General features: G+C 50.4%; 2 protein-coding genes and 2 long non-coding RNA genes across 6 annotated transcripts in view; 2 read left to right on the plus strand and 2 right to left on the minus strand.

Annotated features, from left to right (window-relative positions):
- Positions 1-1,599: 1,599 nt before the first annotated feature.
- On the minus strand, positions 1,600-9,349 carry NOTUM (notum, palmitoleoyl-protein carboxylesterase). The gene is made up of 11 exons (XM_065693376.1): positions 8,988-9,349; positions 8,726-8,778; positions 8,532-8,627; positions 7,452-7,512; positions 6,549-6,607; positions 5,025-5,127; positions 4,152-4,343; positions 3,766-3,866; positions 3,519-3,666; positions 2,862-2,909; positions 1,600-2,770 (listed from the first exon to the last, which is right to left on the minus strand). Exons 1-11 carry the CDS (start codon positions 9,296-9,298, stop codon positions 2,464-2,466), a joined length of 1,479 nt encoding a protein of 492 aa, XP_065549448.1. The 5' UTR covers positions 9,299-9,349; the 3' UTR covers positions 1,600-2,463.
- Positions 9,350-10,064: 715 nt separating this feature from the next.
- On the plus strand, positions 10,065-15,502 carry LOC136021643 (uncharacterized). Of its 2 annotated transcripts, XR_010615851.1 has the most exons (4): positions 10,065-10,549; positions 12,117-12,266; positions 14,702-14,783; positions 14,897-15,502. It is a non-coding gene; the product is annotated as an uncharacterized LOC136021643 (long non-coding RNA). The 2 variants fall into 2 exon arrangements; XR_010615850.1 differs by having other exon boundaries at positions 10,065-12,266.
- LOC136021644 (uncharacterized) lies at positions 11,399-16,548 on the minus strand. Its single transcript, XR_010615852.1, has 3 exons — positions 16,443-16,548; positions 16,135-16,288; positions 11,399-13,825 (listed from the first exon to the last, which is right to left on the minus strand). It is a non-coding gene; the product is annotated as an uncharacterized LOC136021644 (long non-coding RNA).
- ASPSCR1 (ASPSCR1 tether for SLC2A4, UBX domain containing) overlaps positions 15,588-19,877 on the plus strand; it is a 38,196-nt gene continuing 33,906 nt past the window's right edge. Inside the window, exons 1-4 of one of the 2 annotated variants that reach the window (XM_065694071.1) lie at positions 15,588-15,736; positions 15,814-15,869; positions 16,670-16,781; positions 19,596-19,696. In XM_065694071.1, coding sequence (XP_065550143.1) covers positions 15,638-15,736; positions 15,814-15,869; positions 16,670-16,781; positions 19,596-19,696 — 368 coding nt within the window. In that variant the 5' untranslated portion in view covers positions 15,588-15,637. The remainder of the gene's footprint in view (positions 15,737-15,813; positions 15,870-16,669; positions 16,782-19,595; positions 19,697-19,877) is intronic. The other variant, XM_065694072.1, reaches the window with a different exon arrangement.

A 19,877-nucleotide genomic window follows, 5' to 3' on the forward strand; every position in this document is an offset into this window, starting at 1 on the left:
ACAGACTTTGTGAATGTGAAGATCAAACGTGTCTCCCCTCAGCCTGGTCACCATCCTGTAACCTCAGCGTCTCTTTCATGAAAACCCCTCCATCTTCCTTAAAAGACCTCCCGCGTTAAATGTAGAGAACCTGCATTCATTTGGGGTGAAAGCTGCGCAATTAACATCACAACAACCAGGAAATGCAGCGAGGGAGCCCAGGAGCTCCAGGTGAATGGGCTCTCACCCTCTGGTCTTGTCCTTCCTGACTCTCTGTGATGTTAATCCTTCATTCTAGCAGCAGTTGTTACCATCTGTGCTGTGGAATGTCCTGTACCGCAGAGGAGCTGCGCTTGCACGGAGAATTTCTCCTCCAAAAAGTCTTTGCCTTTTAGAAATGAACCCTTAAGTTAATGTTTTGGATATACAGGTAACTGGCTCTGCACAAAGTATTCCCAGCTGCAGCACCAGTATTGATACTTTACTGTTCCTTAGCAGGAGTACATCACTGGATGCAGCGCAGGGCAGGTGCTGTATTTGGGGGTGCATCATCTTATGTACAGTCATCCTTCAAACTGGTGCTCACAGCAGCTTCTCTTGGTGCTCCCAACCGACAAACTGGTGCCCAGCTGAAATCCTGGCTGGTGCTCAAGCACCGGCACTTGGCTCTGTGTGACTCCAGCCCTCAGAGGAATCCCACTTCCCACACATCTGCCCTGGCAGCTTCCCTTGTTTCAGTTCAGCTGGGAGCACCATTCATTTTCTCTTTAGCTACCTTTACCTGACGTGTCGCAAGCCCCCCTTGCCCAGGAGGACGACCGATTGTCCTCACGGCGCTGCCCAACGGTTTGCTGGAGTCCGTAAGTACCTGAATGGCTGCAGTTTTGCTCGGTTTGGAGTTCCGCTCACCTGAGCCAAGGGACCTCACAAACAGCACCGCCCCTTTGTCGGGGTTCAGGACACCCTTTCAGCCCTGCAGCCTGGCAAGACCCATCTCGGCAGTGCTTGATGTGCTCTGTAAAACTGGGCCCCAGTTTCCTGTGGCCACACACGGGTGCAGCCAACACCGCACTGCTGCCAGGAACTTCTGCCGAAGGGGTGTAACCGATGCTGCTTGTGCAGGTTTGCCTGTACCAGCTGCTGTGTGCTGCAGGATGGAGCTTTTCTGCTTTCTTGCTTCTGCCCATGTGCTTTTCAACTAAGGAATGGTCTCTCCTCTTTCCAGCTCCAACGCACATTCCTGATCCCTCCCTTGCTCTCCTCCCATTACCATCAAAGGGGATTCTCTGTGTTCTGAGGTGGGTGTGTTCACAAATGACTAAAATAATAGAAATATGTTGGTGCTTGCCTTGTGTTCTCTGCCTTTTTATGTTCGAAATGCTCCCCATTTTAAGACAGGCCAGACAGGCTCATCAGACATGGCTCTCAGCAGAACAGAGGCCTTTGCTGCAAAACCAAATGTCCCTGCATCTTCAAAGCCAAGGCCCTGGAATACCTGCCAAATCAGAGTCAAGCTGAAAGTGCTGTGCAAGTATGCAAACATCAGATGCTGGGTGAAAATCTCTGTACTTAGACCCCATATTACAACCTCTTCATAGGAGAAACAATGACAAAGCATACTGCAAGGGGAACACAGAAGTCTAATTAATACAGAAGACCAACACCACCCTCGGCCCTCTCCCACGCACAAGTGATCATAAGAATAACCCATCCAAACGAGCAGCATATACAACTTTACAAAGACGTATGTACGGTTCTCTGGTCAGCCCTTATAAATAGCGTTTTACATATTAAAATAAATATGTCCACATTGCCCAAGTAGCAAGAGGTTTCTTCGTTATTTAAAAAAAATATGTTACAAAACAATATCATTTATATTTCTTGCTTAGTTTAAAAAAAGTAATAAAAAAGTCATTTTATAAAATAATATGAAAGTAAATTGAGTACAAGAGTGTCCATCCCTAGCACGTGTCCTGGGCTTGTACGTGATGACGCATCGCGAGATGCTGACCTCCAGGCAGTCAGGTTATCGTTCCTTCACTCCTAGTTGGACACAAGAATTCCAGTGCTTGCTTTGTTCACCACTTGTATCAAGTCCATGATGTAAAATTCATGGCAAGGGAAGAAGTCCTAGACCTGGGGAAGATTCTCATTGCTGCTATTTATGGCTTTGCTACTCCCTGTATCAGATTGCCTTGTGTAACACAGGAAAAGGATGTGGATGGCTGAAACTGAGCCCTGGAGTTTGGAGGTAACACGTTCTGGTCAAATGGTGTATGCAAGAAATTGCCTATTTTTCTTTTTTTCTTTGCTGGACACATCCTAAGTGTGCAAGAGTGTGGGAGCACGTGGTGTGTACAAGTCTGAGCATGCATGGGTGTGAGCGTGCGGCTGCCTGCATGAGCATAAGGAAAATTAGGAAGTGTGGGAGAAGGGCTCAGAGTCTCCTCCTGATCTAATCTCCGCCCCTCTGCAGAGCCCTTCCTAGTTACCACTGCTGAGCATCCCCAGGAGTTTACTGGGCTCCAGGCCCTGCTGCTGTGCCATCTTCTGAACATCAAAACCCATGTGCATGAGGAACTGGATCACATTCATCTCCTGCCCTGTGAACTGGTCCCTGATGGTGGGACACGAGGGGTTGCAGTGAGGCCATGGACAGCTGTCGATCAGATGAATTGGGCAGCCTTTCAGAGGGGCCTTCCCATTTTTGTTGCTCTCGTGCAGGCTCCGATCCCAGCAGTGTAGGGCACGGGGGAGCGACGTCCCTTTCACCTGGATGTCCGTCCAGTGACTGAAACGACAAAGGGCAGAGCCCGCTTCAGACTGTGGGAACCAGCGCATCCCCCCCGCTGCCCACTCATGGGATCTGCAAAAGCACTCACTTGCGTGTGATGATCTCATGAGACAAACAGGCAGGAGCAAAGCTAGCACTGAGGGAAGAAAGGAAACATGGATTAGGTCTTGGAAGGACAAACTCACTCCTACTAAACAGAACCTTCCGGACTCAGGACAAGGTGGATTTTTTGCTGCCCCTGGCAAGAGTTTTAGGAACAGCCGTGACTCTCCGATATAAACCCTGTTTTGACTGGAAAGTATCCAGAAGAAAAGGGGTTGCTTCCTGCCTAACAGTGTACATCTGCAACAGGACTCCTGAGTACCTGCTCTCATGTGAAGCAAGTAAGGCACATTAACAGCTCCTCCTCTGTTGTCTAATCAACTCTTTGGATGTTTTATGATTTTCAAAACATCCCTGTGAGGTAACTGGCTGCGTGGTGGCAGGGAGTCTGACCTTGCCTTGGAGGCAGGCAAGAAAAAACGTGTTCCTATTGATAACAAAGGGCAGCTGATAGTTGTGAAGCTGGAAGTTACTTCGCACTTACCCAGAAATAAAAAAGGCAAGATCATTGCTGTAGACGAACTAACAGCCACCAAATTCACAACACTCAACTCTGCAGAGATCTGAGAAATGCTGCTAGAAACCTGGATAAAAATGTCTCTTAGAAAGGAATGTGCCAGGTTTTCCTCAATGGAATACTTACGTCACATCCTTCAAGGTGTTTCTTAGCTCTCTACCCAGATTCTGGATGTAGAGCCACTGCCCCTCCTGAACAGGCTGGCCAGTGAGGTGAACATTGTCTACAGTAAGCTGGGCCTCATCAAAGAGCCATTGTACAACGAAGACTGGACCTGGGAAGACAAAAGGTTTGGAAAAGGGATTGCTCTAAGTTAGCTGCAGATACAGAGGAAACCCTGGAATCCATTTGGTACCTCTCCTCTTGTACTTACATCGAAGAGTGGGGTAAATCTTATATCCGAAAAAACAGTTCCATTCCTCTCCCTCTTTAAACTGCAGCTTACAGCGTTCAGGAACAATCCCATTCCAATACCTAAAAGACAAAGCAGTAATAGAATGAAAGGCATAGTGCAATCTTAACGATAGCCTTTCCATTCTATCTTAGCTATACTGTCCCATCAATCACATTTTAGAGCATCCACAACCGCACACAATCTTTTGCATGTCTAGATTTTAAGTTATTGTCTTCTTCAATAAAATAATTGAAAAAATACCAATGTAGATGATGAATACTCTATCAAAATGGAGGAAGATAGAGGGGGAGGAGATCTCCACACCCTAACCTCTTACAAAAGCCCTTTAGAGCACCTGATTGTACCTTATGCCTCTTCTGATGGCTTCTGTTGGAGCACATGTGATAGTATCAATACAGTCAGTTCTGCGATACTGTTTGTTATCCAGGAACCATCCAGAGTCTGCCAAGCCTCGAACCTGAATTCCTGGATAACCCATCTCCTCCAGCTGCTCTGCCACTCGATCCACATTCAGGAGCACTCCTGTCCCTCCAGCACTGCAACAGCAACATTAATACTGCAGTCATGAAGTGCACACAGCTACAGCCTAGAACATATAGCCTCTCACAGCAGTGACACCCTATGGACAACTTCATCTATCTACACAGCAATGCACCACAAACTTGGTAGTCACCAAGTTATTCCTTTGCTTTTCAAACCACTCAGAAGTAAAGCCAGTGCTGAGTAACAATTGTGATACCTCAGAAACCAGATCTGTTCTTATTCATTCTTCTGGGAGATTTATGTGCTTTGTATCAGTCAGGTTTGGCTGCTCAAAAACTGAAAGAATCTGAAGTGAGACAAATTCCCCCTTTGCAAACTTCTATATTCCACCCATGTAGCATATGCTGAGCAGCCCATAGCTCTGTGCAGCACAGCATGATTCAGAGCACCCAATCAGGCAAGTCTGATGTTTCCATTCACATGTCCAAAGCCCATTCCCCAGCAGCACACATCTCATGGTGTGGGCCAACAGGAGCCAGCACACTTGATGCAGGGAAGAACGAAACATTCCCTCCCTCCTGCAAATCTTTCACCTTGATATTATATATCCCTGGTTTTACCATATAAAGAAGAAAACCGAGAAGAGATACAGGGTTTGCTGCTGAGACCTGCTCCCTAACAGCCTTCTGCTGTGGAAATCGCCTGTCTTCACCGCAGGAAATGTAGGTACCTACCTGCTCCCTGCTAGCAGCAACACTTTGGCAGTGCCAAGGCCTTTTCCCACCAGCTCCTTTATAACCTCCTGAATGATCAGTGCTCCCATGAACGCATATTCATCTGGAAGAGATAGCTCAGTGTCAACAGAACTGTTTCTTGCCCAGGTTAAGACTTTTGCTTCCTCTCCATGAATGCTTAAGAACCTTACGAAGAGGTTATCAACGTAAAACCAGGCCCATTTTCTCCACCCATCTCAGGTACATCTAACAGAAGATATTTCCCCCCTGCTTCTCTAAAAGAAAGTGAAGAGCATACAGAGCAGCTCAAGCACCACCTCCAACAGCAGCATGTAGGCATCGGTACATGTAGAGAACAAGAAGGCAGGTGCTGGGTGCCTTCCTCTGTACACGAGGAACACAGACACCTTCCTCCCACCCGGAATCTCAGTTCCAACGTCCTGCCTCCCTTTCTCCCCAGCTCACAAAGCCACTCCAGTCTAGCAGCGTTTCACAAAGGTTACACCTACCTGGGCTGCACCTCCAAGAGGCAACCGTCTCTGCTGGAGAGCGGCTGCTTCACAGGACGGTTAAAAGAATCAGTGGAGCAAAAAGCTCCCTTACGGTGATGAAATGTGTATCTGTGGTATTCACGAACAGTCAGCTTCCCAGTGCAAGCATTAGTGACCACAGACATGGAGGGACACAGTGTCTGATTTAAGGCCGGAACTCACAGACCAGCTCAAAGAGAAGTGTTAACCTTCTGCCTTCTCAGTGCCACAGCATGGCGCAGCTTGGGCCAAATCCTTTTGCTCACAGCATCAACAGTGCTGTGTAACATTAATTTCATCCTGGCCAAAGAAAACTCTTCATGAACAAACAAGAGCAGAACTAAGCCCCTGGTGTTTTTATAGGCATCCCTGCACCCAGACACCAATCCTGCTTAAGTTGGGAAACACAGAGAAATACTTGAGGTAGCACAATCCACCTGCAGGAAGCCCAGCTTAATTCAGAAGGACTCCTGTGAGCAGACCCTGAGTTCCATCATCATCAGAATGACAGCCGATGGCACTGCATGTATTAAAATGAACTGTTCCTGTTCCCCAAAGCAACCTGCACGCAGCCTGACACAGGATGGCTCCTTTCAAAGGCCAAATATCCTCTGATACAAGTCTGAAACTAAATTTGCTGCACTTGCCTCTCAGATCAGCAAAGCCAAAGTTGCATGCAACGCACCATGGTTCCTCAGCTACACCATTTATTTTTCTGTGTGCTGGAACCCGGAGATTCATCTAAAAGGAATTTTATTCCTCTAATCCTCACAAACTGCATCGATGCAACATCTCTGAAAGCAGCAGCTCTGAGCTATGTCAAAACAGCCCAAGCTAAAGAGATCAGGATGTTTTATCTGGAAGTGGCTTGATATCCTTTCCTGCCCTTCAGCAAGAAAAAGCCTGTTATTCATTCATGTAACTTCACAGAAGTCTGGCCATATCCTTTAATGTGTGACGTCTGGGGCAGCAACAGCCCATCAGTAACACTCACTTTTCTCAGACTTGGAAGAGGCACCACTCCAAACATCACTTGAGCAGTAAGGGATGAATCTGTAAGAAAGAGCTGTATGAGCACTGATGTTCCTTTGACATCCCAGGAGGAGGGAGGACGGGGGCAGGTGACTGGCAGAAAATTAAGCCCTGATGAGGGAAAAAGGGAAGTTTCTCTCCCCGTCAGACACCTTACCTTCTGGCACACCAAGTGACAGTCGGAACTGTCTTGACTTTTCTCCTGAACACTGGTAGTTTTACTGAGTTAAATCAACAAATAACATGTCTTTTATCAACCTAATTGAAGCACTGAGCTCAGTGGACAGAACAATGACCAAGACTTTGCTCTTAGCTGTCCCACTGACACGATGGATGGCCTGCCACGGGGAAACTCTCCGTGTTTCAGTTTCTCACACGAAAAATGAGACCTTCTCAATGTAGTGTAAATGCTGACTGCAGCCACTGGAGGTTTTTGCAGGAATTAATTTATCTTCCCTTTTTTGTCTCCAGCTTGCAGAATGCCAGATAACAGCCCCCTCCTCTGCTCTTCCTCCCTAAATAGATGCCTATTTAAACTAGCGTCTTTCTCATTTCTCCCTTCGTTGAGCCCTCAGCCCACCACTCACAGCAGTATTTGCCACTTCAGCTATTTGAGAAGGTTCTCTAACCTAGCCCCAGTTTTTCTTCATTAGATCACCCCACAACTCCAAGGAGCCTGGACTGAAGTCTCTCCAGCCTTTGCCAGCGCTGCTTGTTTGGGAGCTGGACTGAAACAAACGAGGAAACATGCAATTTCCTCCCACAAGTGTTGGTCTTAATCTGTCTTTGTAGCATTCTTGCCAGCCTAGAAGGCAGGAGATGCTGTTTAAGTATCCCTCTGTTGCCCTCCGTTGTCTCTCCTTACACCATGTTGGCGTTCCACCAGTGGGGATTCTCTTCTGGCTGTGACGACAGGATCCCGGTTCCTGCAGATGAGTACAAAGAGAAAAGAAAGGCACCGCTGACAGGCTGTGACTTCATGCAGCACCTCTGACCACACAGAAAGCAAACATCCAGGCAGGAACACCGTTAAGGGCAGTGGAAGGGATGTTTCTGAACCTGCCCTTAGGCAGACGTGACTTTCAGAATCTGAATCACGCTGGGTATGAAGCTGGTCTAGAGGCCACTTGTAGCACAGAAAAGAACCAGTGACACACACCTCAGATTTAGCCCTTTCCTCAAACCCAAATCATAGCAGGTGAATGCCAATACATAAAGTACAGATCTGTGTGATGGGAGAGGTTTTGGTGTTCATATCCAGCGAGGATGAAGAGAGCAGCTCATCATTCCAGTGCTCAGCATTTCATTGCTGCCTCAGGAGCCTGCTGGTCCAGAGCATGGGTATCTGGGCACTCCCTACTTCTCCCTGCTTCTGATAATGGAAGGTGCTACAAATACTTCACACACGCACCAAAAGTTTGCTTTCACACAGAGTGCCTGCAGCTGGTTACGTGAGTTTACACAGCTGTAAACGGGGAAAGGTGGAACCAGGCAGCTGCAGGTAAAACCCACACAGCAGACCCAATTCCTTCCCACACTCACAAACCGGGTCCTGTGGCAGGAAACAAGCATGGGAGAAAGCGCCTTTGTCCTGACAAACCGACCGAGGCCCGAGCTCCTCCAACAGGAGTGAGAGGCACACAAAGTCTCTTTAAAGCCCAGAAAACCGAAGATCCCAGCAGGTCTGTGAGGATGTGCCCGTGTTTAACATCACACCGGGCACCGGCTCCGGCAACCGAGCACGTGTGCGCAGCCGCGCAGCAGCACCTGTGTGGCGCTGGAGCCTGTCCGTGCTGTGGCACGGGGCAGGAGCAGCCGCGGCGCAGCAACATGCGTGCCTGCATGGATGCCGGGCGGTGTCGGGGGATGCTGGACAACGCCAACCCGCGCGCGGCTGCCCCGTTCGGTCCCGTTCCTCGGGCACTGCGTCCCCGGGCCGACTCACCCACACGGGTCGCGGGCCACTCCCGGGAGCTCATAAGCCTCCGCATGGTGTCATAGCGGGTGTCGCAGTTCTCCCGGTTGAAGCAGTACCACCCTCCTGTCAGGGGAGAGAGGGGTCAGCCGCCTGCCGCCGGAATTACCGGGGCACAGCGGCCCCGCGCCAGGGCACCGAGGGCAGCGGTCGCCGTCGCTCACCTTCCAGGAACAGCAGCCACCGCCGGCTGCCCTTGGACTCCTTGAGGTAGTAGCTGCGGACACACAGAGGCGGCGGCGCCGTCACCGGGGGCCGGGACCGGCGCCGCCGCCTCCCGGGAGCGCGGCTGCACCTGTCGCCGCCGCGCCGCGCGCCGCCGCGAGGTGGCGCCACAGCCCTCGGGGCCGGGCGGGGAGCGGCGGGGCCGGGGCGCGCGGCGCGGGCAGCCGCGGCGGGCGGCGGCGGCGGCGCGCGGGGACTCACCCGGCCGGGCTGCCGTCGTTGCAGGTGACCGAGGCGTTGTGCAGGAGGTGCAGGCGCAGGTCGTGCGGCAGCGCCTGCGCCGAGCAGGGGTACAGCGACTGCGCCAGGCTCTTGACCTGCGCCATGAAGCTGTCCATGTTGCCCTCCACGGCCGTGAAGTCCAGCGGAAAGCTCTCAGCCGCCGCCGCCGCCGCCTCGCCGCGCTCGCGGGCCGCCGGGCCCCGCCGCCGCCAGCCCTTCCTGCCCTCGCCGCCGGGCCCGGCGTTCAGCAGCCCTAGCAGCAGCAGGAGGTGCACGGCCGCCGTGCCCATCGCCGCCCGCCGCCACCCGCCGCTCGCCGCGGCGGCAGCAGCAGCCAGCCCCCGGCGGCGGGCAGCGCCGCCCGCGCTCCGCCGCGCCCCGCCGCGCCGTCCGCGGGCTCGGGGGTCGGCGGCGGGCGGCGAGGGCAGCGCCGCAGGCGCGGGCTTAGCGGCGCGGCTGCCGGCGCAGGAGCCCGCCGCCCGCTCCCAGGCGGCGAGCATGACAGAGGGGCACGGAGTGCGCGGGGAGCGCGCCGGGGGCGCCGCCAGCCCGGGCGCCGCGTGGGGCAGCAGCCGGCCAGCCCCCGCCCTGCCCTGCCCTCCGCCCCCTCGGAGCGAGGCGGAGGGAGTGGGGGGTCTGAGCCGCGCCGCACCGGCACGGCGGCCCGCTCCGTCGGGGCGCACCCCGAGCCCCCCGCCTCCGGCGCCGCCATCGCCGCCCTTGCCGGCGCCGGGACCGCGGCCGCGGCCGGTGGCGCCCGCCAGCCTCGCCCGCAGGGCGGCGGAGGCGCGCGGCGGCCTCTCGGGGGCCGGGGAGGGGGGTCGGGCCGCGCGGGCGTGAGGACCCGCACGTGGCGGCACCCCCGGCCCGCGCCGCCCCGCCGATGCCCCCCTCTGGCGGCCCCGACGGCGGCTCCTCCCCGGCTCCGCGTGGGCGGAGGTGCCCCCTCCCCTCCCCGCAGCTCCCCTGCGCCGTCGGTGCGGGAGCCATCGGTGCGGGGGTTAGCGCCGGCCCGCACGGCGCGGCGGGGAGGCGGAAGCCCGCAGGTGACGGAGGGCGGCGGCGGGGAGCTACCGGCCGCGGTCGGGGGAGGTCGGAAGCGTTCCCCGTCGCGGGGGCAGCCTCCGTGCGGGCGGCGGGTCCTCGCCCCGGTTGTAGCCCCTGGCCAGGGACCGCGCCGCGGGGGCTTCGCGCCGGTGCTCGTCCCCCCTCGGGGATTTCCCCCCCAGTAGCTCTCCCTGTTTACTCCCCGGGCTAGCACATTCCAGGTGGCTGCAAGAAGAACCCCGGAGAGAAAACCGCATTAAGCGCCAGCTTCCAGGGTGTCATCTGTGAGAACTGGCATGGCAGGGAAATTACGTCTGTATCGCAGGCCTTGGTGTTAAAAACCGAGGGAAACCAGAGAAAACGCTCCACCCTGAATAATTCCATCTTCGGTTAGATACCAGGACCGGCAGCTCACTCCCTCAACAGCCCTCCAGAGAGGAGCAGGAACCTGGCTGTCTTCACCGGGAAATGCAATCTATCTGGGACTAGAAAAGGTGAAAATAGTATCATCTTAAAATAGTAAGTGGAGAGATTTTGCAGAGCAGGAGTTAAGGCTGTCTGGCTGCTGCAAGTGTACTTTTTACCTTTGGACTTTATTAGGTGTATCCTTAGCTCTAAATTTCCTACATACAGAGCACAAGGGTTTGCAAGTTGCTTGCCATGTTACGTTTTTCTCAATCTTTCAGTTACTCTCATGTAATCTCAGTCTCAGCTCTGTCCTCGGGCAGATTTTTACCTCCAATGTTTTATTTAAGTGCTGATAGTACCAATAGTATCTTTAAGCCAGGAAAAGCCACTGAACTGAACACACTCCTCCACACACACAGTACATCTCAGTACAGTTTTGGTCCCAGCACAAGTCTGTATCATTGTTATCTTTTTCTACACTGGCCTAAACATCCCTTCCTCACTGGCTGTCAGATACGAGCAATCCATCACTAGTTATTGCCAGTTAGAGACCATGCCTGGCTGCCTGAGCAGAGGCGCAGCTGGAAACTGGTTAGTTTGCAAAAAGTCTGACCAGATGAACCACTAAGTCCCCAAGAGTCCTTCAGGATCATGGGACGGGTGGTATAAACAACTCCAGGACCTTGTATTCCACTTGTTGCAGCAAGAAAACAGGATGGATTGGGGGGTTCTGCAGTTACTGAACCTTGTAACCCGTTGTACCAGCTGGTGTGTGAAGGGGTAACTGAGTGTGATTCACCACGGAAAAACTGTAGGGTAAAGTTAAAGTTGCAGATCTTTGGGCCTTTGTCCAAAGAGTTGAAGCAAAGACATTTAAATTGTGTCTGTCTCGGCCTTACCTCTTCCGGCTCCAGTAACAGGAGGATTTCCTTCAGAGCACTCTTACCATTTTTGTGTTACCTGTCACAAAGGAGCAAGGGGCTGTTACAAAGAGTGTAAAGATTATACAGCATGTGAGGTTATGGCATGACAGACTGCTCTCTTACTTCTAGATATTTAAATCCAGTACAGTTTGACATGCTGAACTTGAGAAAACATCCAAGTGCCCACAGGTTTCAAAGAATTTTGTTCTTCAGAAGGCGAGGTTTGCTAAGTTTTAATCTTTTAAAAGAAATACCCTACATTGAATGGTTTCGGCTTGGTATGGAAGGAAGCTCAGAGAAAGCTGTGGAGGAATTGAACTCCTGCTCCAGGCACTGGAGATTGGGCATTTTTATGGGTGGGAGTAAGGCTCGCAGGAGGCCAGCAAGAGATTCTTAATGATTGGGAATAATGTTAAGGGAGATGCTGTTACTATTTAATGCCTTTCAAAATGAAATATCCAGCAGGATGTTCCATTATGTCCTCATGTATGTTGAAATGCACTGGACTGTGATATACAGTAGCAAATGAGACAGTTCTGAGATTCCCTAGAGTTCTGTCAGGACCAAGGCAGCTCTAAGATTTGCCTCTCAGAAGCTGAGAGGATGATTACCCGAGTCCTGGCCAGCACTTATGCCTTGAGTACCTTTCTCCTTTGTAGCCAGCTCTCACACCTGGTGTAGGCAGCTCTGCAGCCCTGGCTCAGCTGAACTCCCCTGACTTGTTTCTTAGGTCTTGTGTTGATCAAAAGCACAACACAATGTGCTGTGCAATGATCTGGTAGGGAACCACGCTCTTGAACGTCCCCAGGACTCTGGTAATGAGCAACACATACTGTTGGTACAGACGGGAGGAAATCTTTTTGGAATCGTCATTACTGTGGTAAGTAACTATTGTTCTGCATTGTAGTTTGGAACTGGTGACAACATATTTCTGATGTTCATAGTTAAATTCCTATCAATTTAAAAGAAATTAAAAAGGGGGGTGGGTGGAGAGGGTTCTATGCTTTATCATGAAGCAAATCTATGCATGATTCTCTGTGTGGCTGTGGCAATGCAAACTTGCATCGTGCCAGGGGTACGAATCTAATGCTAAGCACCAGCTGCCAGGAAGGGAAGGTGATTTTAGGGAAAGGTCATTTTGCAGCTTGTTCACTGTAACCACAAATGAAATGCAGGTTCTGAGAAGCTCTTGGCATGGCGTTATGTGTTGCCCACCTGGCAGACTTGCAGGCATCACTTGGTCCTGACGGTGGCAGAAAACCAAGTTGTTAAGGGTATTTTTAACTATTCCCTAATGAGTTCCTCTTTCTTTGTAGCACTTTAATGAACTCCAGGTTGTAGTTACCTCCCCCTTCTTTCTCTCCCAATGCTTCTAATTTCAGATAAATATTTGAGATTAGAAGTGGCTGTGGGTATGAAATGTGACCCTTAACCTCCATGCGACTTTCTGATTATGACATGTCATTAAAAACCAGATTAATATCTCCCATTCCGCAACTTGGAAATGTTCAGCTCAAATTACATCAGTGTCTTTTTAACAGGAGCAACGTTTCTTTAAGGGATGTGTCACTTCCAAATGCAAAATAGAAAACAGCTGCCTGCTTCAGACATCAAATAGGAGCTACCCCCTTACAGAAACAAGACCAGTTCAGGGGGCTCCATGTAACTCAAAATGTATCTTTTAGAATGGCATGGCTGCTCCACCTCAGCAGCTGAACAATCACTGGTGTTAACATGGCCATTATAATTGCTTCTTCTTACCTTCTCTGAAGGTATTGATGAGTGGAAGGACAAGATGTCTTTGCTCTGTGTGAGATACTTGGAGAGCTTTGGGTCTGAACCCTATTTTAAAGACTAAGATGAATTTTCACACCATAGGTATTTGTTGTACCTTTCATAGGCAAAAATGTGTCAGCTTTCAGAACAGTCTTGCCCTTAAGGTCTCATATATGTGAAGGCTTCTTCACATATTTTGCAGCAAAGGCAATTAAAAAGGTAGAGAATGATAAGAAGCATGTCTCTAGACTTGTGAGTGTTACAGAGATGGAAACAGAGAACAATTAGTGATTGTTTCTTGATAAAAGCTGTGGAACACCAAGAAGAAATTCTAAATCAAAGTTAGGTACTTCTGTCGTACCACACAATTTGACTGTGGCATCCACTGCCCCAGATCCTGCGGGTGCCAAAACTGCAGGTGGGCTCAAAACGTGGTTGGGCAAATTCATGTGAGGGAAATCCGTCAGATTAGATGTAAAGACACACCTCTGACCTGGGATGTCTACAAGATGCAGACTGGTGAAAACTGGAAGTTAATACTGGGGAAAATATAATGGCAGAGTCTGCTGTTCTGCTGCTGTTCCCAGCTGCTGTCAGAGGTAGTGCTGTGATTGGTGTGAGCTGTTCTGAGGAAGATACTCTTCTACAATGTGGGCCTCTCTCCTAGAAAAGAGAATTGTGAGAGGATAGTCAGAACCTCCCTGCACAATCCTGACTTTCAGAGTATGAACAAAGTTCTTCACTACATAAGCCGAGAACCGACAAGTGAAAGGAGGATGGTGGCAATACCTCTGTATACAGCCGCTGTGTTTATATTCAGAAAGTTCCACAGCTGCTTAGCTAAAATAGTAAAAACAAGTGCACACAGACAACTTCAGGGTATTGACAGATGACTGACGAGTTATTGTGCTGTTCTGTGGTAACTGGCCATACACCCCTTGTCCAGCCCAGCTCTGAAGGTAAAATGCACCAACTTCAACCATTTTAATGTGTTTAGGATTTACAAACATGGCCTAGGATGCCAATATCCTGAATGCTGTAGCTGTGTAGATAATGTGATGATACTTCCCCACAGAATGGAAAGAACAAGTGAAAAAGCATGTTTAGGTGTTATTTTTAAATAACACATTATATACCAGGACACCCTTTGTTACTATTAATACAACTTAATTGAGTAGCTATGGTGTTCGGAGGACTCGGGAATTCACATGCATAAGCAAGGGGATGTCTCTCCATCACTAAAATTCCCATCCTCTCTTTTTCTCCTTTCTCTCACACTGCTGATAAGGTAAAAACAAACGTTATCTTTTACTAAAGTGCCTTTCCCTTAAAAGGATATTTTTCCTTTATAAGCCAAACAGAGCAGACATTTTTGTGGGTGCTGGGGGTGGCGGTGGGGACTTCAGCTCAACATATATGACAAATATAGAAGAAGTAGAGAAAGTATTTGGCATGTGGTAACAACTTAGGCTAAATAAATTCCAGTGGTTACCCAAAGTAAGGGTTGGTTGGTTTTTTTTTTTCTTCTCCTTATGATAGAGATTCAACTCTTTTGTTTGCTGAGAGTGCCTTCCACACTGAAAAGGTGGTGCTGAAAGGTTATGAAATGTCGTTGTAAAATGTAAGATAATCTTAGCTCCCTATAGCTTCGGTGCCCTTGTCTGAACGATTGAGTTTGCATCACTCATCCTGAGATGCAAAATCAACATCTTTGGTTGTTGTTGTTTTGACCAGAAGGAACGGCCTTTGGAGGCGACGGGGTCCTGTGGTTTGCCTTAACCCGCGGCGTCCTGACTGCGGCACTGCCTGGACACCTGTGTGGCAGAGGGAGCGCTCCCTGCAACGTGGCTGTTGCCGTCAGTAGCTTCAGTGCTTTGCCAGGAGCACGGCTCCGGTACCTGTGGCCGACCGCTGCCACCGCCGCTTGCTACAGAGCTGAGAGACCCGGAGCGCCGCGATGCGCCGCGTGCCCGGTTCGCCGTGGGGATCGCGCCGCGCTGCCGGGAACAGCGCAGGCGCAGCGAAGAAACGCTTGGTTTCTCCGGAGCTGTTTGACCGGCCCTAACACTGCGACCCGGGCAGGAAACGCGCCGCGAGCCGCAGCCCCGGCTGCTCCCGCTCCGCTGGCCCAGCGGACAGCGTGTGCCCGGCGCACGCACTGCACGGGCGCCCCCGTGCCCGGCACCCTGCGCCAGGCTGCCCTGCTCCGGGAGCCGGTAGTGCCGCGGCCACACGGGCACAGAGGCCCCCGCCCTGACCCTCGACCTCCGGCTCGGCCCCGACCCTTGACTGGGCCCAGGCCCCGGAAGTCCCCGGCAGGCCCCACCAGGCCGGGACTCTCCCGCCGCGGCCGCCCGGCCGGTGCCTCAGCTCCGCTCGGCTCCGCGGCGGGGCGGGGCTCGGCCTGCAGCAGGGGCGGCCCGGGGCCCAGCTCCGCCCCAGCCGCGCGGAGCCGCCGCCTCGGAGGGAGGGAAGATGGCGGCGGCGGGCGGGGGGGGCGCCGCGGTGTCGGTGCTGGCCCCCAGCGGGCGGCGGGTCACAGTACGGGTGGGGCCCGGCACGGTGCTGCTTCAGGTGGGTCCGGGGGGCGGCGGCGGGGCGGCGGCAGGGCCGGTGCGGCCCGGCCCGTAACGCCTCTGTTCTCTCCGCAGATCCTCGAGGAGGTCTGTAGGAAGCAGGGCGGCAGCCCCGGCGAGTACGGCCTCAAGTGAGTCTCACAGCGGGGCCGGCGGCAGCTCTGGCCGGGCCCTTTTGAAGGCTGCTCCGCGCCGCCGGTGGCAGAGGCCCGGCGCGGGCCCGCGGCTGCGCACCCGGGCAGGCCCCGCCGCGTCCTTGGCCAGGGGCCCAGCCGGTGCCGAAGGCCTCCCCGTGGCCCGGCGCGCCGCCGGGCGTTGGCTGCCGCGGGTGGGTGCCCGGGGTTGCGGGCCCCGAGCTCAGGGGGATGCTCATAGTCATGGGGAAAGAGGGCCTACCTTCATGGGGAAACCTCTCCCAATTTCCCCGTGCCAAAGTTCCCTTTGCTCCTTGGACAGATACCGAGATCCTGTGTAACTTCCACAGAGGTGTCTCTCCCCACACCCGCAGATGTAGCTCACTGACTGATAGGGCTCCAGTCGCACCCTGTGGCTTGATCATAGACATTTATGGTGTCATAAGCGAGAGATTATTTGAGTGGCAGTAAAAAAAGTACCTTTTTATTTAACACTGAGCACCAGGCTTGGCTGTTCAGTTCTGTTTCTCTCTTAAAGCCTGAGGAGAAACATAAATTTGAGAAGCTTACCTGTGATCTCTACAAACTGCAGCTTTTTGATATGCAGAATAATTTTTGTGGACTGTTTTCTGAGTTACGAGTTCTGCATTGTTGAATGCTGCTCTATGGCTCCTAGTCAGCCTGCAGGGAGTTACCTTGCTCAATACCTGGACTTTGCATTGTTGTCAGTCTGTGAAGTGATCTGAAGGTTACGTAGGATGGTTCCTGGTGTTTTCATGGGCTCTGTTCTTGTTTAGGTTTCAGAGGAGCGTGTTGGATCTCTCTTTACAGTGGAGATTTGCCAGGCTGCCCAACAATGCCAAGCTGGAGATGGTGCCAGTCTCTAATAGAGTGGGAATTGGAAACATGGTACGTTGGTTTTCGCAGTATGCCTGATTAGTTCAGTTATCACTTTTGCTGAATGTGATAATGTTGGATCTCGTGAGCAAGAGCATGGTTAAACTTGGCCAATGCTTGAGTGGGAGACCACCCAAAGACTGGTTGAGGTGTGGTGGAAAGTGGCAGTTTAGTAGCTGAATGTCTTTGCTTGCAGTTGGCATGCTGATGGAGTTCCAGCTGCAACTGGAGGATTCGGAGATCTTTTGGGGCACATGAAAAACTAGTAGTCATGAATGTGTAGGAAGTTAAACGTCATTGATGGCTTTGCTCAGTGGTTGAGTTACTAACTCAGTTCCATTTCCTAATTTCTGTTTCTGTTGCTGTTGTCTGCCTCTGGATTTCGACTAAATCTCACATTCTTACAAGATTCTCTTTTGCTTCTTTCCCTGCTCTTCACTGTGTCTTTACGCAGCTTTAGAATGTTTTGTGACGTGCACTGTGTTTAGCAGTTGCCAAATGTCCCTGCTTTGTATAATTTGCAAACAGCTTACGGATGCTGTGTTCCACAGGAATTACTGTCATGTTTAGGAGGTTTGAAAATCTTTGATGCATGTTGTTCTTACAGCTGGAGACATGATTTTTGAAATGATGCATAGGTGTTAATGAGTATAAACACTGAATGTGGTACAAATGGTGTATGGTCTTACTTAAGTGGCCTGCAAATGAAAATTTGTCTGTCACTAACAGTCATCTCTAGTCTTACAGCCTTCCTCAGGTGGAGTGTCTCATTTTTTGAGAAAGTTTCGGGTCTATTAGTGCTACCCTCTCAATGTCTATCTGTCAAATTGTGTTAGTGGTATTTTGTCATAGGCAATTGCTTTGCCTGTCACAAAGACAAAACTGATGCACACATTGAAAAGTGAAATTTGTAGTGCACAAAGGTTTTGCAGTCTCTGCTGTAGTTTACTGTGGGTGTGCAGTGCAGTTCGGGGAGTCACAAATGACTATGTTTTTCTTCGTAAAACCTCCATGTGCTTTGTTTTGGTGCTAATGTTTTCTTCTGACTTTGTGGTAGAAAGAAGTCTGTGCTCCATGTGACATATTTAGTTAAAAAAATACCACAAGCTGGTAGCATCTGCTTAAAATTTTCAGTTAAAAAAAGTTGTGAAAGGGGTGAGAAGGACCGTGCATTATAGAAGGTTTATAACATGGAATCACTGCTTTAGATCACAAAGGAGAAGAGCCAATGAAAGTTTAACTTATTATGGTTTAGTTGTATTTCAACAGAACAGTCTACAGAAGTGACTCCAAGGCTTCCCTTGGAGTGCTTGTTGCTGTTCTATGGAGCTGAGAAGACACAGTAAATATGCTTGTGAAGAGTACAGTCTAAACAGAGTTGCTGTCCCATAAACTAGGAGCAGAGATTCCACTTGGAAGGATTTTACAGACAGTGTAAGAAAACACTTTGTACAGAACAGTTGACCAAAAGAATTCACTGCCACAGGGAATGAGTGTCAAATACTGTAGGGAGTTAAAAACAGCCAGTTAGTTGTGACGAGACCTGACTGGTGGCATTGGTATTATGCCCTGATACAGTGGCAGCTGAGATGTGGGCTTGATCACGCAGGCCGGCTGCAGTAATGTTGGGATTAATTTGGTTCTGTGCCTTTTGTTATTGTCTCTTTATTGAGATAACTTGCATGGAAGTAGGTGTGCTTTCCTGTGGTCACTAGCAGCAGTCTCACCCCTAGAGCTGGAACACAGGTTTGGATAAATTGCGAGTTTGTTCAGCAGACCTGATATTTTTAAAGTAGTTGGATTTGCTTTCACATGTAAAAATCATTAATTCCCATAAGACAGCTCTTTAGTGACAAGTTGAACAAATTCTCCTTTATGGTGGCAGGTGATATAGGGGTGCCATCAGTACAGTTCTAGTGTTAAAGTTGTTAACCTTCTGTTTATGTGTTTGTAAACTTAAAAGATAATTGGCACTGGTCTATTATTTATAGAGCCTGGGGTTTTCAAAAGGACTTCTAATTGACTGAATAGGACTTTCGTGACATGCTTAGCTTTGAACTGTTGCCCAGAAACTGATGCAACTGGTAGTCTGAATTTCTGGGCTGGATTCTTATAGAATGGTGATGTCAGCTGTCATCACTCTGCTCTAGCTGAGAATAATGTAATACTTGTCTCCAGCATTGGAGAAACCAGGAGTTTTCAACAACTTAGTTCTGTTGGCTAGTTGTTGATGATGTCACTGTTCCCTTTATGTAGAAAAACTCCTGTCTCCAGCAGATGACAATTTGCAGTCCTGTAAGGACTGGTAGGAGCTGAGGCAGATGACATATTCCACCAAGGAAATCACAGCTGATTGCTGGAGTGTGTGGTGCCTGTTTTTTCCCATTGCACTCTTGCTCTCCCCCTCATGCTTTCCCATGTGTCACTCGCTCTCACAGAGTGAGAGGATGCACTGACACTGTTGATCGTAACACATGGAAACACTGAATGGGATGTTTGCATTGGCCTGTCTCAGAATACGTTTCAGTTCAGGATATGTCAGGGAAGAAGGGCCCAGGAAAGCTGGTTAATAGTCAAGGATTGCCTCTTCCATACTCAGGAGCTGTCCATTCCAGTGAAATCAGATAAAAATGCCAGACTCATAAAGTAATCATTTGAATACACCTCTACATTTTTAATAGTGTAATCCTTTGCAGGAAGTGTTTAGAAGGAAGTAATGGTTTTTTGGGTAGCTGGTTCTACAGGTCACTGAAATACCTAAACAAGTTGTAAACAGAAGGAAGTTTTCATTCAGTTTCCAGATCAATTCAGTGTGTTTTCCCACAGGTTCGGATTGCGTTGCAGTTGGATGATGGCTCCCGTTTACAAGACACCTTTCTCTGTGAACAGACTTTGTGGGAACTTCTCAACCATTTTGCAAAGATTAGGTGAGCAACACAGTGAGAAAATACTTATTTAGGTGTAACTCTGCATGACAGTATTTGGTTGTAGTTACAGTGATCCAGCTAAGTCCTGCAGATTTGTAGAAATTGCATTTATTTCACTGTGGTTTTTCATGTACCACACAGGATGCTTGCCTTCTCCTTGCTCATTTAGATTTGACACTCC

Source organism: Lathamus discolor, chromosome 13 (assembly GCF_037157495.1).
Source record: "Lathamus discolor isolate bLatDis1 chromosome 13, bLatDis1.hap1, whole genome shotgun sequence".
Taxonomy (NCBI): Eukaryota; Metazoa; Chordata; class Aves; order Psittaciformes; family Psittacidae; genus Lathamus; species Lathamus discolor.

What these genes read in the sequence shown, in the direction of transcription:
- NOTUM (XM_065693376.1), bottom strand. Translation starts at nt 9,298, where the DNA reads ATGGGCACGGCGGCCGTGCACCTCCTGCTGCTGCTAGGGCTGCTGAAC. An exon ending in GTGGCTGCTGTTCCTGGAAG is followed by an intron (nt 8,628 to 8,725) that starts GTGAGCGACGGC and finishes CTCCCCTGACAG; the next exon opens with GAGGGTGGTACTGCTTCAAC. An exon ending in GATTTACCCCACTCTTCGAT is followed by an intron (nt 3,667 to 3,765) that starts GTAAGTACAAGA and finishes TTGTCTTCCCAG; the next exon opens with GTCCAGTCTTCGTTGTACAA.